Raw genomic sequence first — 14,015 nt, forward strand, 5'->3', positions numbered from 1 at the left:
ACAGGAGGTGGTGAGGGATTGAATGTGTGGTATGAAGGACAAGGCAGAGTCAAAGGTCACTCCAAGGCACCGAACTTTGGGTGCTGGGGAGAGCGTGATATTATTTATTGTAATAGATAGATCAGGTAGAGAGTGTAGGTGAGATGGAGGAAAGATGATCAGTTCAGTTTTGGCCACATTGAGCTTTAGGAAGCGAGAGGAGAAGAAGGAAGATATAGCAGATAGGCACTCTGGGATTCTGGACAGCAGAGATGTGACATCTGGGCCAGAGAGGTACATCTGAGTGTCATCGGCATATAGGTGGTACTGGAAGCCATGGGACTTTATGAGTTGTCCCAGGCCAAATGTGTAGCTAGAAAAAAGTAATGGTCCCAGGACAGAGCCTTGAGGGACACCAACAGAGAGAGGACGGGATGAAGAGGTTGTGTGGGAGTGGGAGACACTAAAAGTGCGGTTGGAGAGGTATGAAGAGATCCAAGAGAGGGCGAGGTCTCTGACACCAAGGGAAGAGAGGATCTGTAGTAGGAGGGAGTGGTCAATAGAGTCAAAAGCGGAGTATATATATATATATATATATATATATATATATATATATATAGCGGGTGAAATAAGTATTGAAAATGTCATCCATTTTCTAAGTAAATATATTTTTAAAGGTGCTATTGACATGAATTTCTCACTAGGTGTCGGTAACAACCCATCCAATCCAACAAGTTCCTAAACTGGCGGTATCAGAGTGCCAAAAGCTGTCTCAAATATATCTCAATCACAGGGTATATAAAACTCCCAGTCTACTATTTAAGAGTGGACTCAGACCAAACACACAGTGTGTTAGGTGTGGACAGGATGATGCCCATTTGATGCATGTAATGTGGGAGTATGGACACATTGGTGATATCTGGAACCAAACCCTGGGACTTAAAGATCAAATATATCATATCACAATACAACCGTCGCCCCGCCTGTGCCTGTTGAGTCTGTGGGAAGGAGAAGTGGACCCGGATTCTCCAACAGCTCTGGGAATAGCCCGTATCTTGTACCAAGCAAGAAAGCTACTTACATATCACTGGTTAGACCCCCTACCACCAACATTACCAGAGCTCAAAAACAAATTAAATAACGTCATAAGATTGGAAAGGGGAGTTTATTTAAAAAGAAAAACATTGAAAAAGTTTTACAACATTTGGCGGCCATGGATGGAGTTGCCGGGCCTACCCTCTAGTGCACTGGTTCGGGATGCAATGCTGGACCGGTTACTGTTGTGCCTGCAGTGATGGCATGTGTGAGGAAGGGAATTAAAACTAGTCTTTTCTGTGGCGAAGTGGACTTTGAATGAAGAGGTGAGAGAGGACTGGAACGGTTTCATTGATGACTGCACGGAGAGGGAGGGGCAGGAGAGTATAGCAATATGATGTGGAGCGACACGGCTGATGGAGGAGGTGTTTCTGTTAAGGCTACTTTACACACTGCGATATCGGTCCCGATATCGCTAGTGTGGGTACCCGCCCCCATCTGTTGCGCGACACGGGCAAATCGCTGCCCGTGCCGCACAACATCGCCCAGAGCCGTTACACATACTTACCTGTCCGGCGACATCGCTGTGACCGGCGAACCGCCTCCTTTCTAAGGGGGTGGTCCGTGCGGCGTCACAGTGACGTCACTGAAGCGTCACTGAACCGCCGCCCAATAGCAGCGGAGGGGCGGAGATGAGCGGGACGTAACATCCCGCCCACCTCCTTCCTTCTGCATAGCAGCCGGGAGGCAGGTAAGGTGAGCTTCCTCGTTCCTGCGGCGTCACACGCAGCGATGTGTGCTGCCGCAGGATCGAGGAACAACTTCGTTACTGCTGCAGTAACGATTTTTAAGAATGGACCCCCATGTCGCCGATTAGCGATTTTGCACATTTTTGCAACGATGCAAAATCGCTTATCGGTGTCACACGCAACGGCATCGCTAATGCGGCCGGATGTGCGTCACAAATTCCGTGACCCCAACGACTCCGCATTAGCAATGTCGCAGCGTGTAAAGCCCCCTTTAGTCTGAGGCATTATTGCATAATTTAAGTTTTGTTTATTTGTAGAGCCACGAGGTTTGTAGGCTCAAGCTATATAATATAATTATGATTTGAGAACTCTATTACTATATTTACATACATGCAGAGAAAGAACCTGATTTATAAACCACATGTGTTTATCTGTTGTTTATTGTTATCAGTTATATGAAAAGTGAAATACTCTCTGTATCGATCCCTAATAATTTAATAAAAAAAGATCTGATTTAAAAAAACAACCCATCCAATCCACACAGGTAAAGAAATCGAACCAAAGATGTCCATAAATTTTGTGATCTATAATGATGAGAAATGATACAGGGAAAAAGTATTGAACACGCTTACTGAAATGTATTTAATACTTCGTACAAAACCCTTTGTTGGTGATGACAGCTTCAAGACACCTCCTGAGTGGGCAAACTAGTTGCATGCGTTGCTCTGGTGTGACTTTAGTCCATTAGTCCACACAAACACTCTTGAAATCCTGAAGGTTCCATGGGCTTCTTCCATGACCTGTGAGCTTTAGTTCCTTCCATAAATTTTCCATTGGATTCAAGTCAGATGATTGCGTGGGCTATTCAAGAAGCTTTAACTTTTTTCTCTGAAAAAAATTGAGTTTCCTTGGCTGTGAGTTTGGAATCATTGTCTTGCAGAAATGTACACCCTCGTTCTATTTTCATCATCCTGGTAGAAGGCAGCAGACTTTTATCAATAATGTCTTAGTACAGTCCATTCATCCTTGCTTCAATTACATGAAGTTTGCCAGTGCCATATGCTGAAAAATAACCCTGCATCATGATGTTGCCATCTCCAAACTTCACTGTTGGTATGGTGTTTTGGGGGTAATAGGCAGTACTTTTTGGCCTCCAAAAATGGGGTGCATTATGGCATCCAAAGAGTTCAAATTTGGTCTCATCTGACCAGACTATATTCTCCCAGTATTTCACAGGCTTGTCTAAATGTTTTTGAACAAACTTTAAACGTGCTTGAATATGCTTTTTGTTCAGTAATGGAGTCTTGCGTGTTGAGCGTGTATACAGGCCGTGGAGGATGAGTGAATTATTTGTTGCTTTCTTCAAAATTCTTAAAAATTGTACCTGCTGATTCTAGGTCTCTCTGTAGCTCTCCACAGGTGGTCATTAGCTTTTGGACAATTCTACTGATAATTCTTTTCACTCCATTGTCTGATATCTTAAGGGGAGCACCTTGTCGAGTCCGGTTTCTGGTGAAATTATGTTCTTTCCAATTCCAGTGCTCACTAAATCCTTCAATAGTTTAGAAATTCTTCGATAACCAATGCAATCAGTATGTTTTACCATAAGTAGGTTGAGAAAGTCTTGATTCAGCTCACTGCTTTTACACATCATGAGATGTTTCTTATGTGGCACCTTGGTAATGAGACACCTTTTTATAGGCCATTAGTTTAACCAGCTGATATTATTTTTCACTAACTGGTAGGATTGCTTTCTAATTATTGATAGATTTCAGGTGGTGTCATGACTTAGCATGGATTTTTGCACCTCTCTTTCCTCATGTGTCAATACTTTTTCTCTGTGTAATTTCTCATTATTACACATCACTAAATTCATCTATGGTTTAATTTATTTTCCTGTGTGGATTGGATAGGTTGTTACTGACATCTGGTGAGAAATCTATGAATAGTACCCTTTAGATATATTTACTTAGAAAAATGGTGACGTGTTCAATACTTATTTTACCCACAGTATACATATTTCAAGCATATGTTAATTTTCTTAATTTACCAGGCATTCTAAGACAATATCTGCAGTGGTTGACAAATTACTTAGCAATCACTTACAACATGATACCCAAGAATTCGTGTAATGTTCTATAATAGATATAATTAGCTACAAAATAGAAAATTATGACAACCTCATACCATTGCACATGAAGCCACCTGTGCGCGGGCACTGGAAATTATTGAACTGGCAAAATTCTCCTTGATATTGGTGGATTGGGGAATCGCCATAACACTGGCAAACTCCACAGAGACACTCTCCTCTTCCTGAACAGATCTCTGTGCTATTAGGAGCAACACATGACTGGCTGTCTACAGCTTGTAAAGATGAACAGTTACAGAATTCTCCTCTCCTGTAAAAAAATAAATAATGACATAGTAATGTAGGAAAATAGCAAACGTCTCATGGGTATTTTTTGTTCCAATAACTAAATTATCAATACAACATACTTCAAAAATGGCCAAAAAAAGTCTAAAATACATCTATGTGATAACTTTTTTCCACCCGACATAGCCATAGCTTCAGCTACATAGAGGTTACAACTTTGGACTTACCAGGGTTCTCTGCATTCACAGCGTCCACAAGCAAAGTGGCCATTTCTGTTGCACTTTGGGGAATTCATTTCTTTTTGCTGTAGATGCAGGATTGTAAAAAGGAAATAAAATTATTAAAGCTTTGTGTGAAGACACAGCCCTGTAAAATGTCTGTCAGGGGTTAATATTCTTAATTGGCCATACCTGGATCCCTGTGGTGTGTTAACTCGTGTTTGTTGAGTCATTGTGTTCCCCAGGACTATCAGAGCCTCCCATTGTCTGAGTATGTGGATTGCTAAATTAATATAACCTCCCCCAGCCTCTCTGTCTACCTAACTCAGATGAGAATTACCTATGCGGATTGAAATGCCACCCAGTCAGAGCACAGCCTTATTCAACCAATCCGATGAGACCACATTCCCTGGAACAAGTGCCCAGGAGATATAATAAGGGACTGTTGGAGTCACCAGGGGTTGTTCTTTGGCTACATGCTTTCAATCTAGAGGTTTCAATCCCGATTGGAAGTCCATTACCCAGCCTACGCACTTTGACGCCGGCTAGTGAATCAAACTGGATTATATTGGGCAGGAGCATTGTCAAGGATACTAGAATTCAGCTGGAAGAAACCCAGGGTGGGATGATTTGGTTACTTGGCTATGGACTTTGCTGTGCTCGTGAAGCTTGCTATGCTTGTCACTATCCTATTCTCGATGGGTGCCTGCCAAAAGCAGGGTGCTGCTGGTTTGGGGTATGTGGCCCTGAAAGCTCCGAAGGTATGAGTATTCTACTCCATCGTGAGCAAGCGGAAGGGTGAGACTCTGTTGCCTGTTACATTGTGTGGTTTGCATGGTTTGTGCTATATGCCTTTGACTGTTGGGATCCAATAAAGTCTTTTGTGGTTCCTGCACACTGTGTTGTCTGAGTAGTGTTCTGCCCATGGGTAAGGAGTTTGGGCATTCATTTGGCATGAGCCCTGGTTCATGCGGTCTTTCTAAAGGCGACTGGGCCAGCGGACGAGAGCACCCATTGACCCCTGTGTCTTCACACTTAGTATCTAATTAAGTGTTCTATAGAATATAAACCAACGTACTTTGTCCATGAATAGTGTCATGTTAAAAAATGTAAAAAATATGACAACAGTAAGTAGTATCTTCAGTGAGGGGAATATGGCAGAAGACATCTTTGTGAGGTCTACTTTCACGTATTGAATTCCATACCACTTACCATCTCACAAGGGCACACGTCACACATGACTGACGCATCAATTTGCAATCCATTTGTGAAGGTGGATGGTTTAAGCACGATATTGCCGGACCGATCTTGAAGGGGCAGCTCACAAACTTTCTGATTATTAACTTCCTCTAGAGCCTTTACATTTACCTTAAATGTCCCCTAAAAAAAGAAAAATATGAATTCAGCCCTTTTCTTATTAACCTCTTCTGATATAAATACAGGATAACAGATCAGATTATTACCCGTTCTTGTGACACTCACCACTTCACCACGGGTCACCTGAAAAGATCCCGCCTCTGTCAATAGGGCCGACTCCGAAGAGACTGAAATATTCATGGAACGAGGCGTATTATCATCTCTGATATCCATCCTTGAGCGGATTTGCTAAAAATTAAGAGTAATTAGTTAGCAGAATTATTTCAACTTCAGAATTTTATCAACTGTATCATCTGGTTTCTTTCGTCTAATACTGTAAATTTTGGCTAACGATCAGAAACCACTCATCGCGATGTGTAATAATTGAACCACATACCAAATATTTTATTTTTTTTTTTAATTGAAGGGAACTTGTCTCATTATACATACATTTTTTATTTTATTTTTTCATTTTAATTCCTTCTCATTCTGGGTCTAGAAGACAAGTGGGTGGTCCTAATTAGTGATTGACTGTGATCTCTGTGTGCAAGGAAGGCTGTCAATCACTACTAAGAATTCACATTGGCCTCTTGAGGTCAGAATTACCAGGAATTAATAAATAAATAATTTCAGATTATATAGAACCTTTTCTCACTAAATTGTATAATAATTTCCCTGTTCTAGAACCGCTTGCCTACGGACTGCATTTTCAAAGCAAAAGGTTAGTCCCATCTCCAAGATACTATCCCAATATATAATAAGTGAAATAATAATAATTTTATTAAATACCTCCAATTAGAAATGTGGTATAGTTTTCCTGATATAGCCATGTCTCTTACCTCATGTGCAGGGCATTTCAGCTTCGGTATCCATGGTTCAGCCACTCATATAGTGACAGTTAGGTGCTCGTGGTCATGACCATGGAAACCTAATCTGCAATGCCCTGCACATGAGGTAAGAGACATGACCATATCAGGAGAACTGTAGTACATATCTAATTGGAGCTATTTGGCTATTTTATTATTAATTATTATTATTTTTTTATTACTATTATTATTATTATTATTATTATTATTATACCTACTGTATATTGGGATAGGATCCTGGAGATGGGAATTCCCCTTCAATTTTGCTTATTGATGGGTGTCCTGAAGGTTGGGCCCTTACTGATCACACACTGATAGAGAAAACTCCTATGAAGTCCATTAATGACAAGGCAAAAAATAGCAAGCTTTCATGGTGGTTTTGAATTTTAGCTAATGATTTTTCATGACAGATGTGGTTTAATTATGGATATAAAAAGTTAAGATATGCCACAAAGACGCAAAAAAAATGTTTTTATAGCCAATGCTATTTTTGAGAGCAAGAAATAGATCCTTTACTACTTTCCTAATATCATACAAATGTAACAGTGGCCAACTTCAAGGCGTTATGCTATTTACATAGCTCAGTCATTTTCATTCACCTTGAATTAGTAGTGTCCTATGCAAATAGAGTCTCGTATCACTACTGACATAGCGCACTGCAGCCGACACGTCACATGGGGACTGAACGGAAGTAATTAATGTGATTCCGAAATTGATTGTCTACTTAGAAGAATTCTAGTACCTTAAAAGCCTCCTCCAGAAGCTGCACAATGTTAGAGGAATCTTCCTTCAGTTCTCCAATTTCAGACAACTTAAAGTACTTGCTTAGTTTCTATAAAGACAGAGAATTAATCACATTATTGGAGCATGATACTTAACCAGACACCATGCACATCTTCCACTAATATATGGATTGTAAATCAGACACAGTGAACCTTAAACAGGTTGTCCACTACTTTTACATTGATGGCCTATTCTTAGGACAGGACATCAATGTCTGATCAGCCGGGGTCTAATACCCGGCACCTCTGCAGATCAGCGGTTCTTGGTGCCGGCGACAGCAGCAGGCAGCTGGAAATGCTCAGTTCCGGCGCTGCTCCATCTTTTGATAGCGGAAGCTGCTGGGTTCTGCACATCTGCTTCCTATCGATTTGAATATGAGGTGGATGTGCCTCCTATTGACGGGGTAGCTCCAGAACTCTGCATGTCCAGCTGCCTGCTGCTGCCGCCGACACCGAGAACCGCTGATTAGCATAGGTGCCAGGTATTGGATCAGACACTGATGACTTATTCTAAGTATAGGCCATCAATGTAAAAGTAGTAGACAACCTCTTTAAACCTTCCAACTCTACATTATAGTTATGTGTGCCATTCCCACGTCAGCAGCCGGGCTGCTCGGATCCGGATTTGCGGTGTGGCTCGAGGGATCTCCGGACCCGGAGGTCTTGCGGACACCTCAAATAAAAAAGGGGGCTTGGTTGTGTGTGTGATTTTCTATATAGTCCGTGACGCCACTCACGGCGTGTGGTAAGATGGAGTACCACTGCTGCTATTAGGGAGCACCCGTGGGCTTTGGGATGGAAGCTAGTTGTTTTTAACCCTCCGTGGGTAGAGGTAGATGCCCCGGGGCCCAGTGTCACTGTGCTGAGGATGGTGGATGCAGGGACCGGCGCACCCGGTCAGACCGGGGGATGATAGTGTACTCACAGTCAAAGAAATCACACAGGTCCAGCGGTAAACCAAAGTGCCAGTGGCCGGCCGCCACGGCCGGGTGTATTCTGGTCCCTCACCCGGTGTGATGGTCTGTGTCACTTTCCTCTGCACGGTTTAGTTCTCTTTGGACTTCCCCGTGTGGAACACGAGAGTCCGCTCCCAGAACTATGGGTGGGAGCCTTGCCTGCAGACGCTGACCCGTAGGATCTAAAGGGGCCCTGGCGGATGCCCTATCCCCCGCGGTGGTCTGCTGGTCTGCTCTTTTGGGACTTTGGGTGGGACAGGATCTATAATCCTGTCCTCAACTGGTTAATTAACAAAGCTGGTTGTTCCGGTCCTTGCTTCAGGGTCCAAGTACCCCCTCTGTGCACGGTTTCCGGGTCGGTTCTCCGGTGTCGGTACCCGCGGGCTCCTACCCTGTCCGGGTCCACCTCGGATCTTCGTCAGCCGTCTTCCTGTCTCCTGACAGACACGGACCACCGTCTGCCACCTAGCCAGCACGCCGGGGCTCCAACCCCGACGCCTTTCCTCTCTGGCTTCCACTTCAACTTCCTTCACTTTCTCCTCTCCTCTACTCCTACTCCTACTCCGAACTCAGAACTCTCAACTCTCAACTTTCAATTCTCAACTCTCTCTTTCCCGCCCCGGATTCTCTAGACCCCTAGGTGGGCGTTTTCCTTCCGCCTGGTACTGGTTTTGTCGGCTCAGTGTAACCCTATGCGGGAAGGTGTTCTGTGGGGGTCTATTTTGTGTGTAACCACCTGGCGGCGCCAGGGTGTCACATATGCTTTTTGTAAATGTGTATATTATTTGATATCATTTTATGGGCATGTGTATATGCGACAGATTTGTTGAAGAAATTTCTTCAACTGTTCAAATAGTCTAAATGGGCTTGAAGAAGTCCACATACCAGGACCTCCTCCCCTAACCCTATTCAGATACTTAGAACAGTTGAAGACATTTCTGCAACAAGCTTGTCATTCAGAAATGTCTATTAGTAAGTAAAAATAGAAAAAGTAATGAAAAAAAAATCAATTTCAAGGGGTTTTCCACATTCTACAAAAACTTGTCTCCAGGGAATAATGAAAGAATAAAAAATATGTGCTTACCTATATAATCCCTGCCATCCCGGTACCACATCACTGGTCTTCCCTGTTGGGTCACGCATACTTCATATAAACACAGCAGCCAATGTGCTACATACTGCTGACGCCAGTGATTGGGTACACAGGATGGCATAACTGCAGACAATCTGAAGCCTATTGGTGAGGATTGGTGAATACACCATTTTTGTGTCATTTTATTACTATCGGTTGCTGTAAACAAATTGCAAACAGATCTGATGGCGGCCTTGGATAGAGAGAGAGATGCCAAGCTTTGGCCTATGTATGTTTCTATGAATTATTCCTATTTCAAAAGGACAACTTTTTTCCATATGCAAGGCAATATTAATCACCCTTGAGTGATGAAACACTAAAAGACAATGCTATTATTTTAGAGAACTCAACACAACTATAAAATACATAGCCGTCCATTGATTTAAAGATAATCTGTCAGTATGGTTTCACCACCACCCAAACTATTTATATGTGCATGTAGCGCTGTCAAAAAGAATTCCAGCAATATCTTTACATGGCCAGTTCCTTCATTACTGAGAAATATTTGTAGTTATGAAGCCTCGTCACTCCAGCTCTATTCCCTGCTCAGTTCTGCCTTCTCCTGCTTGCCTGACAGCTTATAAGCTGTGCACCTCAAGCAAGCTAGCTGTCAATAAAGTAGGAGATGGTAGTGCTGGGTAGGGAATATAGGTAGAGTGATAGATGGAAGAGCTTTCTTCTGTCGAAAGCACTTCAGCCTCATTTGCATATCGTATCGAAGGAATGGATTGGCGAGGTAATAGTATTGCTGGACCTATCTTTGAAAGAGCTACCTGCACATATAAATTGTTTCCTTCCGGCAGATTCCCTTTAAAATGTGAGATTTTTTTTTTCCCCAGTAAAAACAGCTAATAGATGGGAAACAGTAAAAAGAATAAACCCCAATCCTTATACATTCAGATTTTGTGAGATCATAGCTCTCTGAGATAGATGATCTGTTATTGCCTAGAAAATCTATGTCTACACTTGGATTTGGATTCTTGCAACCACCAAACTCAGCTATAGTCATATACGGTACCCTTTAAGCACTGGGGAACAAAGTGGAATTCTAAAAACATTTGGACCAAAAGTAAGAATTATCAAAGCTAATGTTTTTCAGATGCTTTTGGGGATGAAGAATACACCTGCACAATGTTTTGACGTGTAACTTAGAATTAAGACCCAAAAGCAAGGATCTCCACCATGTACATGCATCACTTACATCATAGTAGCTATAGGAGTGGTTGGTGACAGCAAAAATTGGAATGATGTTATTCTTAGCAAGAAGTCGCACAAGAGTGGGAACAGATGGGTAATCCTGAAGAGTGTCGTATGTGTAATATCCGGATGGGTCTAGATGGCAACGCTCATCATTTCTGCCCAGGATCCCATCAAGTACGTTTACTCCATCGGCCTCATAGTGAAATGCTGATTCCGTGGAGAACACCAGAATGTGAGTGCTTCCTTGTCTCCATCCAATTTGGTTCTATGAAAAACATACATTAAATTAAAACCAAATATCAGATATCACGTGCACATATCATCATTGGGCATTAAATAAACAAGAATATTTGCCATATGGAGAGCTATGGTATGCACAGGGAACCTCAGAAATATTTTAACTGTTTTTATGGTGATTTCCCATTGACACACTTTTGACCATGTTTGGGCCAACTTTCTAAATAGAGCGGTGGCATGGGGACCTGGGACAAACTACTAGTTAGTTAGTAAGGAACAGTGTGGGGTATGTACAGATTAACACATTGACTATAGGTTACATGACCACTTCTACCCCACTTCATCTATTTCACACTGGGATATGATCCCCCCCCAAATTACACTTTTCGTTATACTATAGTTAAACGTTACCGTACACATTGATTACATTTAGAGACAAAAAACTCCTCACCGTGCACACAGCGGTCTGGAGAATGGCATCAAAGCCACCCTCAGGGGCATCTAAATTTCCAGAGATTCTCTCTTTCTTGAGCTCCTCTCTGAACTGAGTAATGTCGTGCGTGAGGCGGATGACGTTCTTAAAAGAGAAAGGGGGCGTACTATCGGGCCATGGTTGCTTCAGTCTAGAAATATAGCAGAGCAGAAATATGTAGTCATTTGTGCACAAAGCAAGATATATAACTTCTATTTTAATTGAATTCATTACGTAATTTATTGAAACCATTAATGGGTTTCTCCTTATTTGTCTGATGGCTGTCACTGTCATGTCTCTTTCCTATCTGGGACTCTACATTTAAATGTTGTTTCATTTCTCTTGGTGCTTAAACAATTAATATCAGTTTTGCTGCCAGCAGCTTCCCAGCAGTGCATGTCAGCTGCAGCTGCTTTGCAGCCATGCCCGTTTGTGTTTAAGTAGTAGGGTTTCCCAGCAGTCCTTGCTGATTATACAAAACCATTTATATTCTGGCCGCCTTGGTGGAAGGAGCTACAGTGGATTCGTCCTGAAGTTATATCTTCTCCATTTTGGTTGTTATTCCCATTCTATTAGTCAGTGAAAATCAGACTGCATTCGGATGTCATGTGAGAGCGGTCCGATTTATTGCATGGACCCGTTGACTTGGATGGCCAAGTATGATCCGGTTTACCAAGGCAACTCGGGCATGCTGCATGCTGCAATTCTTTCCTCAAGCAGAATTGGTCCAAGGAAAAATAAATAGGCTTGTGTACTACCCGATGTAATAAAATTGGTTTGAGTGCAATCTGATCAGACTTGGATGGAAAATACAGTTGTCTGCATGAGTCCTAAAGCACCCCTATTAGGGATGAAAAACATACATGCTCCAGTAAAATAAATAAATCTAATAGCATGCTATGGAAGCCTGTGTAGCATTCCTATCAGCATGATCTAACTCATTGTGATACTCACTTCTCTGGCCTCATGTCTGTCTGAGGAACAGACACTTTATCCACAAACTTCCCAAATCCAATAGTGTAATTTTTGGAGAGATCGCTGACCACATTAGCTGTTAAGTAAGCAAACATAATGAATAAAATTAGCCATTGTGTTTTTTTTTACGGTTGCTTCTACCTTAAAATCACCACCATCCTAGGAATGAAGTGTGACTACATTTACATGAATAGTCACCCTATCAGGTGCCTTCTGCTCCTTCCTCTGCTTAGATTGGTACTTTGTTTCCCCTGCTTCCAAGATTGCCACCGCAGCTGTATGGGGAGCCTAGTCGTGAGTCTAAATCACACCTTCCCTACCTGTGCTATGGGATAAGGAAGATAGAGGAGGTGTAGTCTAGATTTACCATTGTCCCCATGACGCTGTAGTAGACATCTTGGAAGCAGGACATAACAATCTCAGCAGAGGAGGTATCGGGAGGCAAATGGCGGACACCAGGTAGGGTGAATATACATGAGAAATGTAGCATCACTTTTTAGTCCTAGAGTAAACGCTTTATAGAGTTTCCTCCTTCTCCCACCTTTCTACTTATTCATGAAATTGAAACATCCTTCAGTTTTTCTCTTTGAAAGTAAAGTGCCAGATGTAGCTAATGATACCTGGCACTTATGTAAAAGGTTTGACTTTTGTCCTTATAACATTAGCTATACATATACACATTGTAGATGATGTCCCATGATAACATATTCCAGGCCAGTTCTTACCCAATTTATCTCCCATATTTTTAAGATTTTCCAAATCATCAGACATTGAGTAGGAGAAGTCCATTAAGATGTATAGATCTACAGGTGTATCCATGGGCTCAAACACGCGGTATTCAAAGGTATGTTCCTCGCCAGCACGTAGGCGCATGGACATTTGTTGAGGGTAAACTTGTGTCCTAGTTTGTGTTCTGTCAATTTGTTCTTTCTGTTAATACATGAACATATTGAGAAATAATATATGAAAAACAGTATTCTGATTGAACCCAAACTGGGAAAGTGGCAGTTCTTCGTTTTTTTGTTGTTTTTTTTTTAAATGGCAAGCACCATCATATCTTGTTTGTTGGTTGTTGGAACACACTGGAAGTACTGTCTTCCACTAGAGTTCCAGTGTTCTTAGTGACAAGAATAGTTTGTCTACAGTATCAAAACACACAATCTTGACTTACCCCATAGGTCAATGGAATGCAACAGAATTTGTAGATCTCCTTGAGTGGTGTACTAGTTCTTGAAAGAAACTGACGGAAGGTGGTGTCACACATAGCGACGACGACAACGACGTCGCTGCTAAGTCACCATTTTCTGTGACGTAGCAGTGACGTCCCGTCGCTGTCGCTGTGTGTGACATCCAGCAACGACCTGGCCCCTGCTGTGAGGTCGCCGGTCGTTGCTCAATGTCCTGCTTCATTTTTTGGATGTTGCTCTCCCGCTGTGAAGCACACATCGCTGTGTGTGACAGCGAGAGAGCGACAAACTGAAGCGAGCAGGGAGCAGGGAGTCGACGTCTGGCAGCCTGCGGTAAGCTGTAACCACGGTAAACATCGGGTAAACAAAAAGCCCTTTCCTTGGTTACCCGATATTTACCTTAGTTACTATCACCGCCGCTCTCACACTGCCAGTGCCGGCTCCCTGCATACGTAGCTGGAGTACACATCGGGTAATTAACCCGATGTGTACTGTGG

General features: G+C 42.4%; 1 protein-coding gene across 3 annotated transcripts in view; it reads right to left on the minus strand.

Moving 5' to 3' along the window:
• ITGB4 (integrin subunit beta 4) overlaps window positions 1-14,015 on the minus strand; it is a 114,691-nt gene that overhangs the window by 36,786 nt on the left and 63,890 nt on the right. For all 3 annotated transcript variants that reach the window (XM_075349615.1, XM_075349614.1, XM_075349616.1), the window contains exons 5-13: window positions 13,057-13,261; window positions 12,311-12,407; window positions 11,336-11,507; window positions 10,649-10,912; window positions 7,320-7,409; window positions 5,838-5,960; window positions 5,568-5,735; window positions 4,365-4,441; window positions 3,951-4,162 (exon numbers count right to left, since the gene is read on the minus strand). In XM_075349615.1, the coding sequence (XP_075205730.1) occupies window positions 3,951-4,162; window positions 4,365-4,441; window positions 5,568-5,735; window positions 5,838-5,960; window positions 7,320-7,409; window positions 10,649-10,912; window positions 11,336-11,507; window positions 12,311-12,407; window positions 13,057-13,261 (1,408 nt within the window). The remainder of the gene's footprint in view (window positions 1-3,950; window positions 4,163-4,364; window positions 4,442-5,567; window positions 5,736-5,837; window positions 5,961-7,319; window positions 7,410-10,648; window positions 10,913-11,335; window positions 11,508-12,310; window positions 12,408-13,056; window positions 13,262-14,015) is intronic.

The sequence above is a fragment of the Anomaloglossus baeobatrachus genome, chromosome 5 (assembly GCF_048569485.1).
Source record: "Anomaloglossus baeobatrachus isolate aAnoBae1 chromosome 5, aAnoBae1.hap1, whole genome shotgun sequence".
In the NCBI taxonomy this organism is placed as follows: domain Eukaryota; kingdom Metazoa; phylum Chordata; class Amphibia; order Anura; family Aromobatidae; genus Anomaloglossus; species Anomaloglossus baeobatrachus.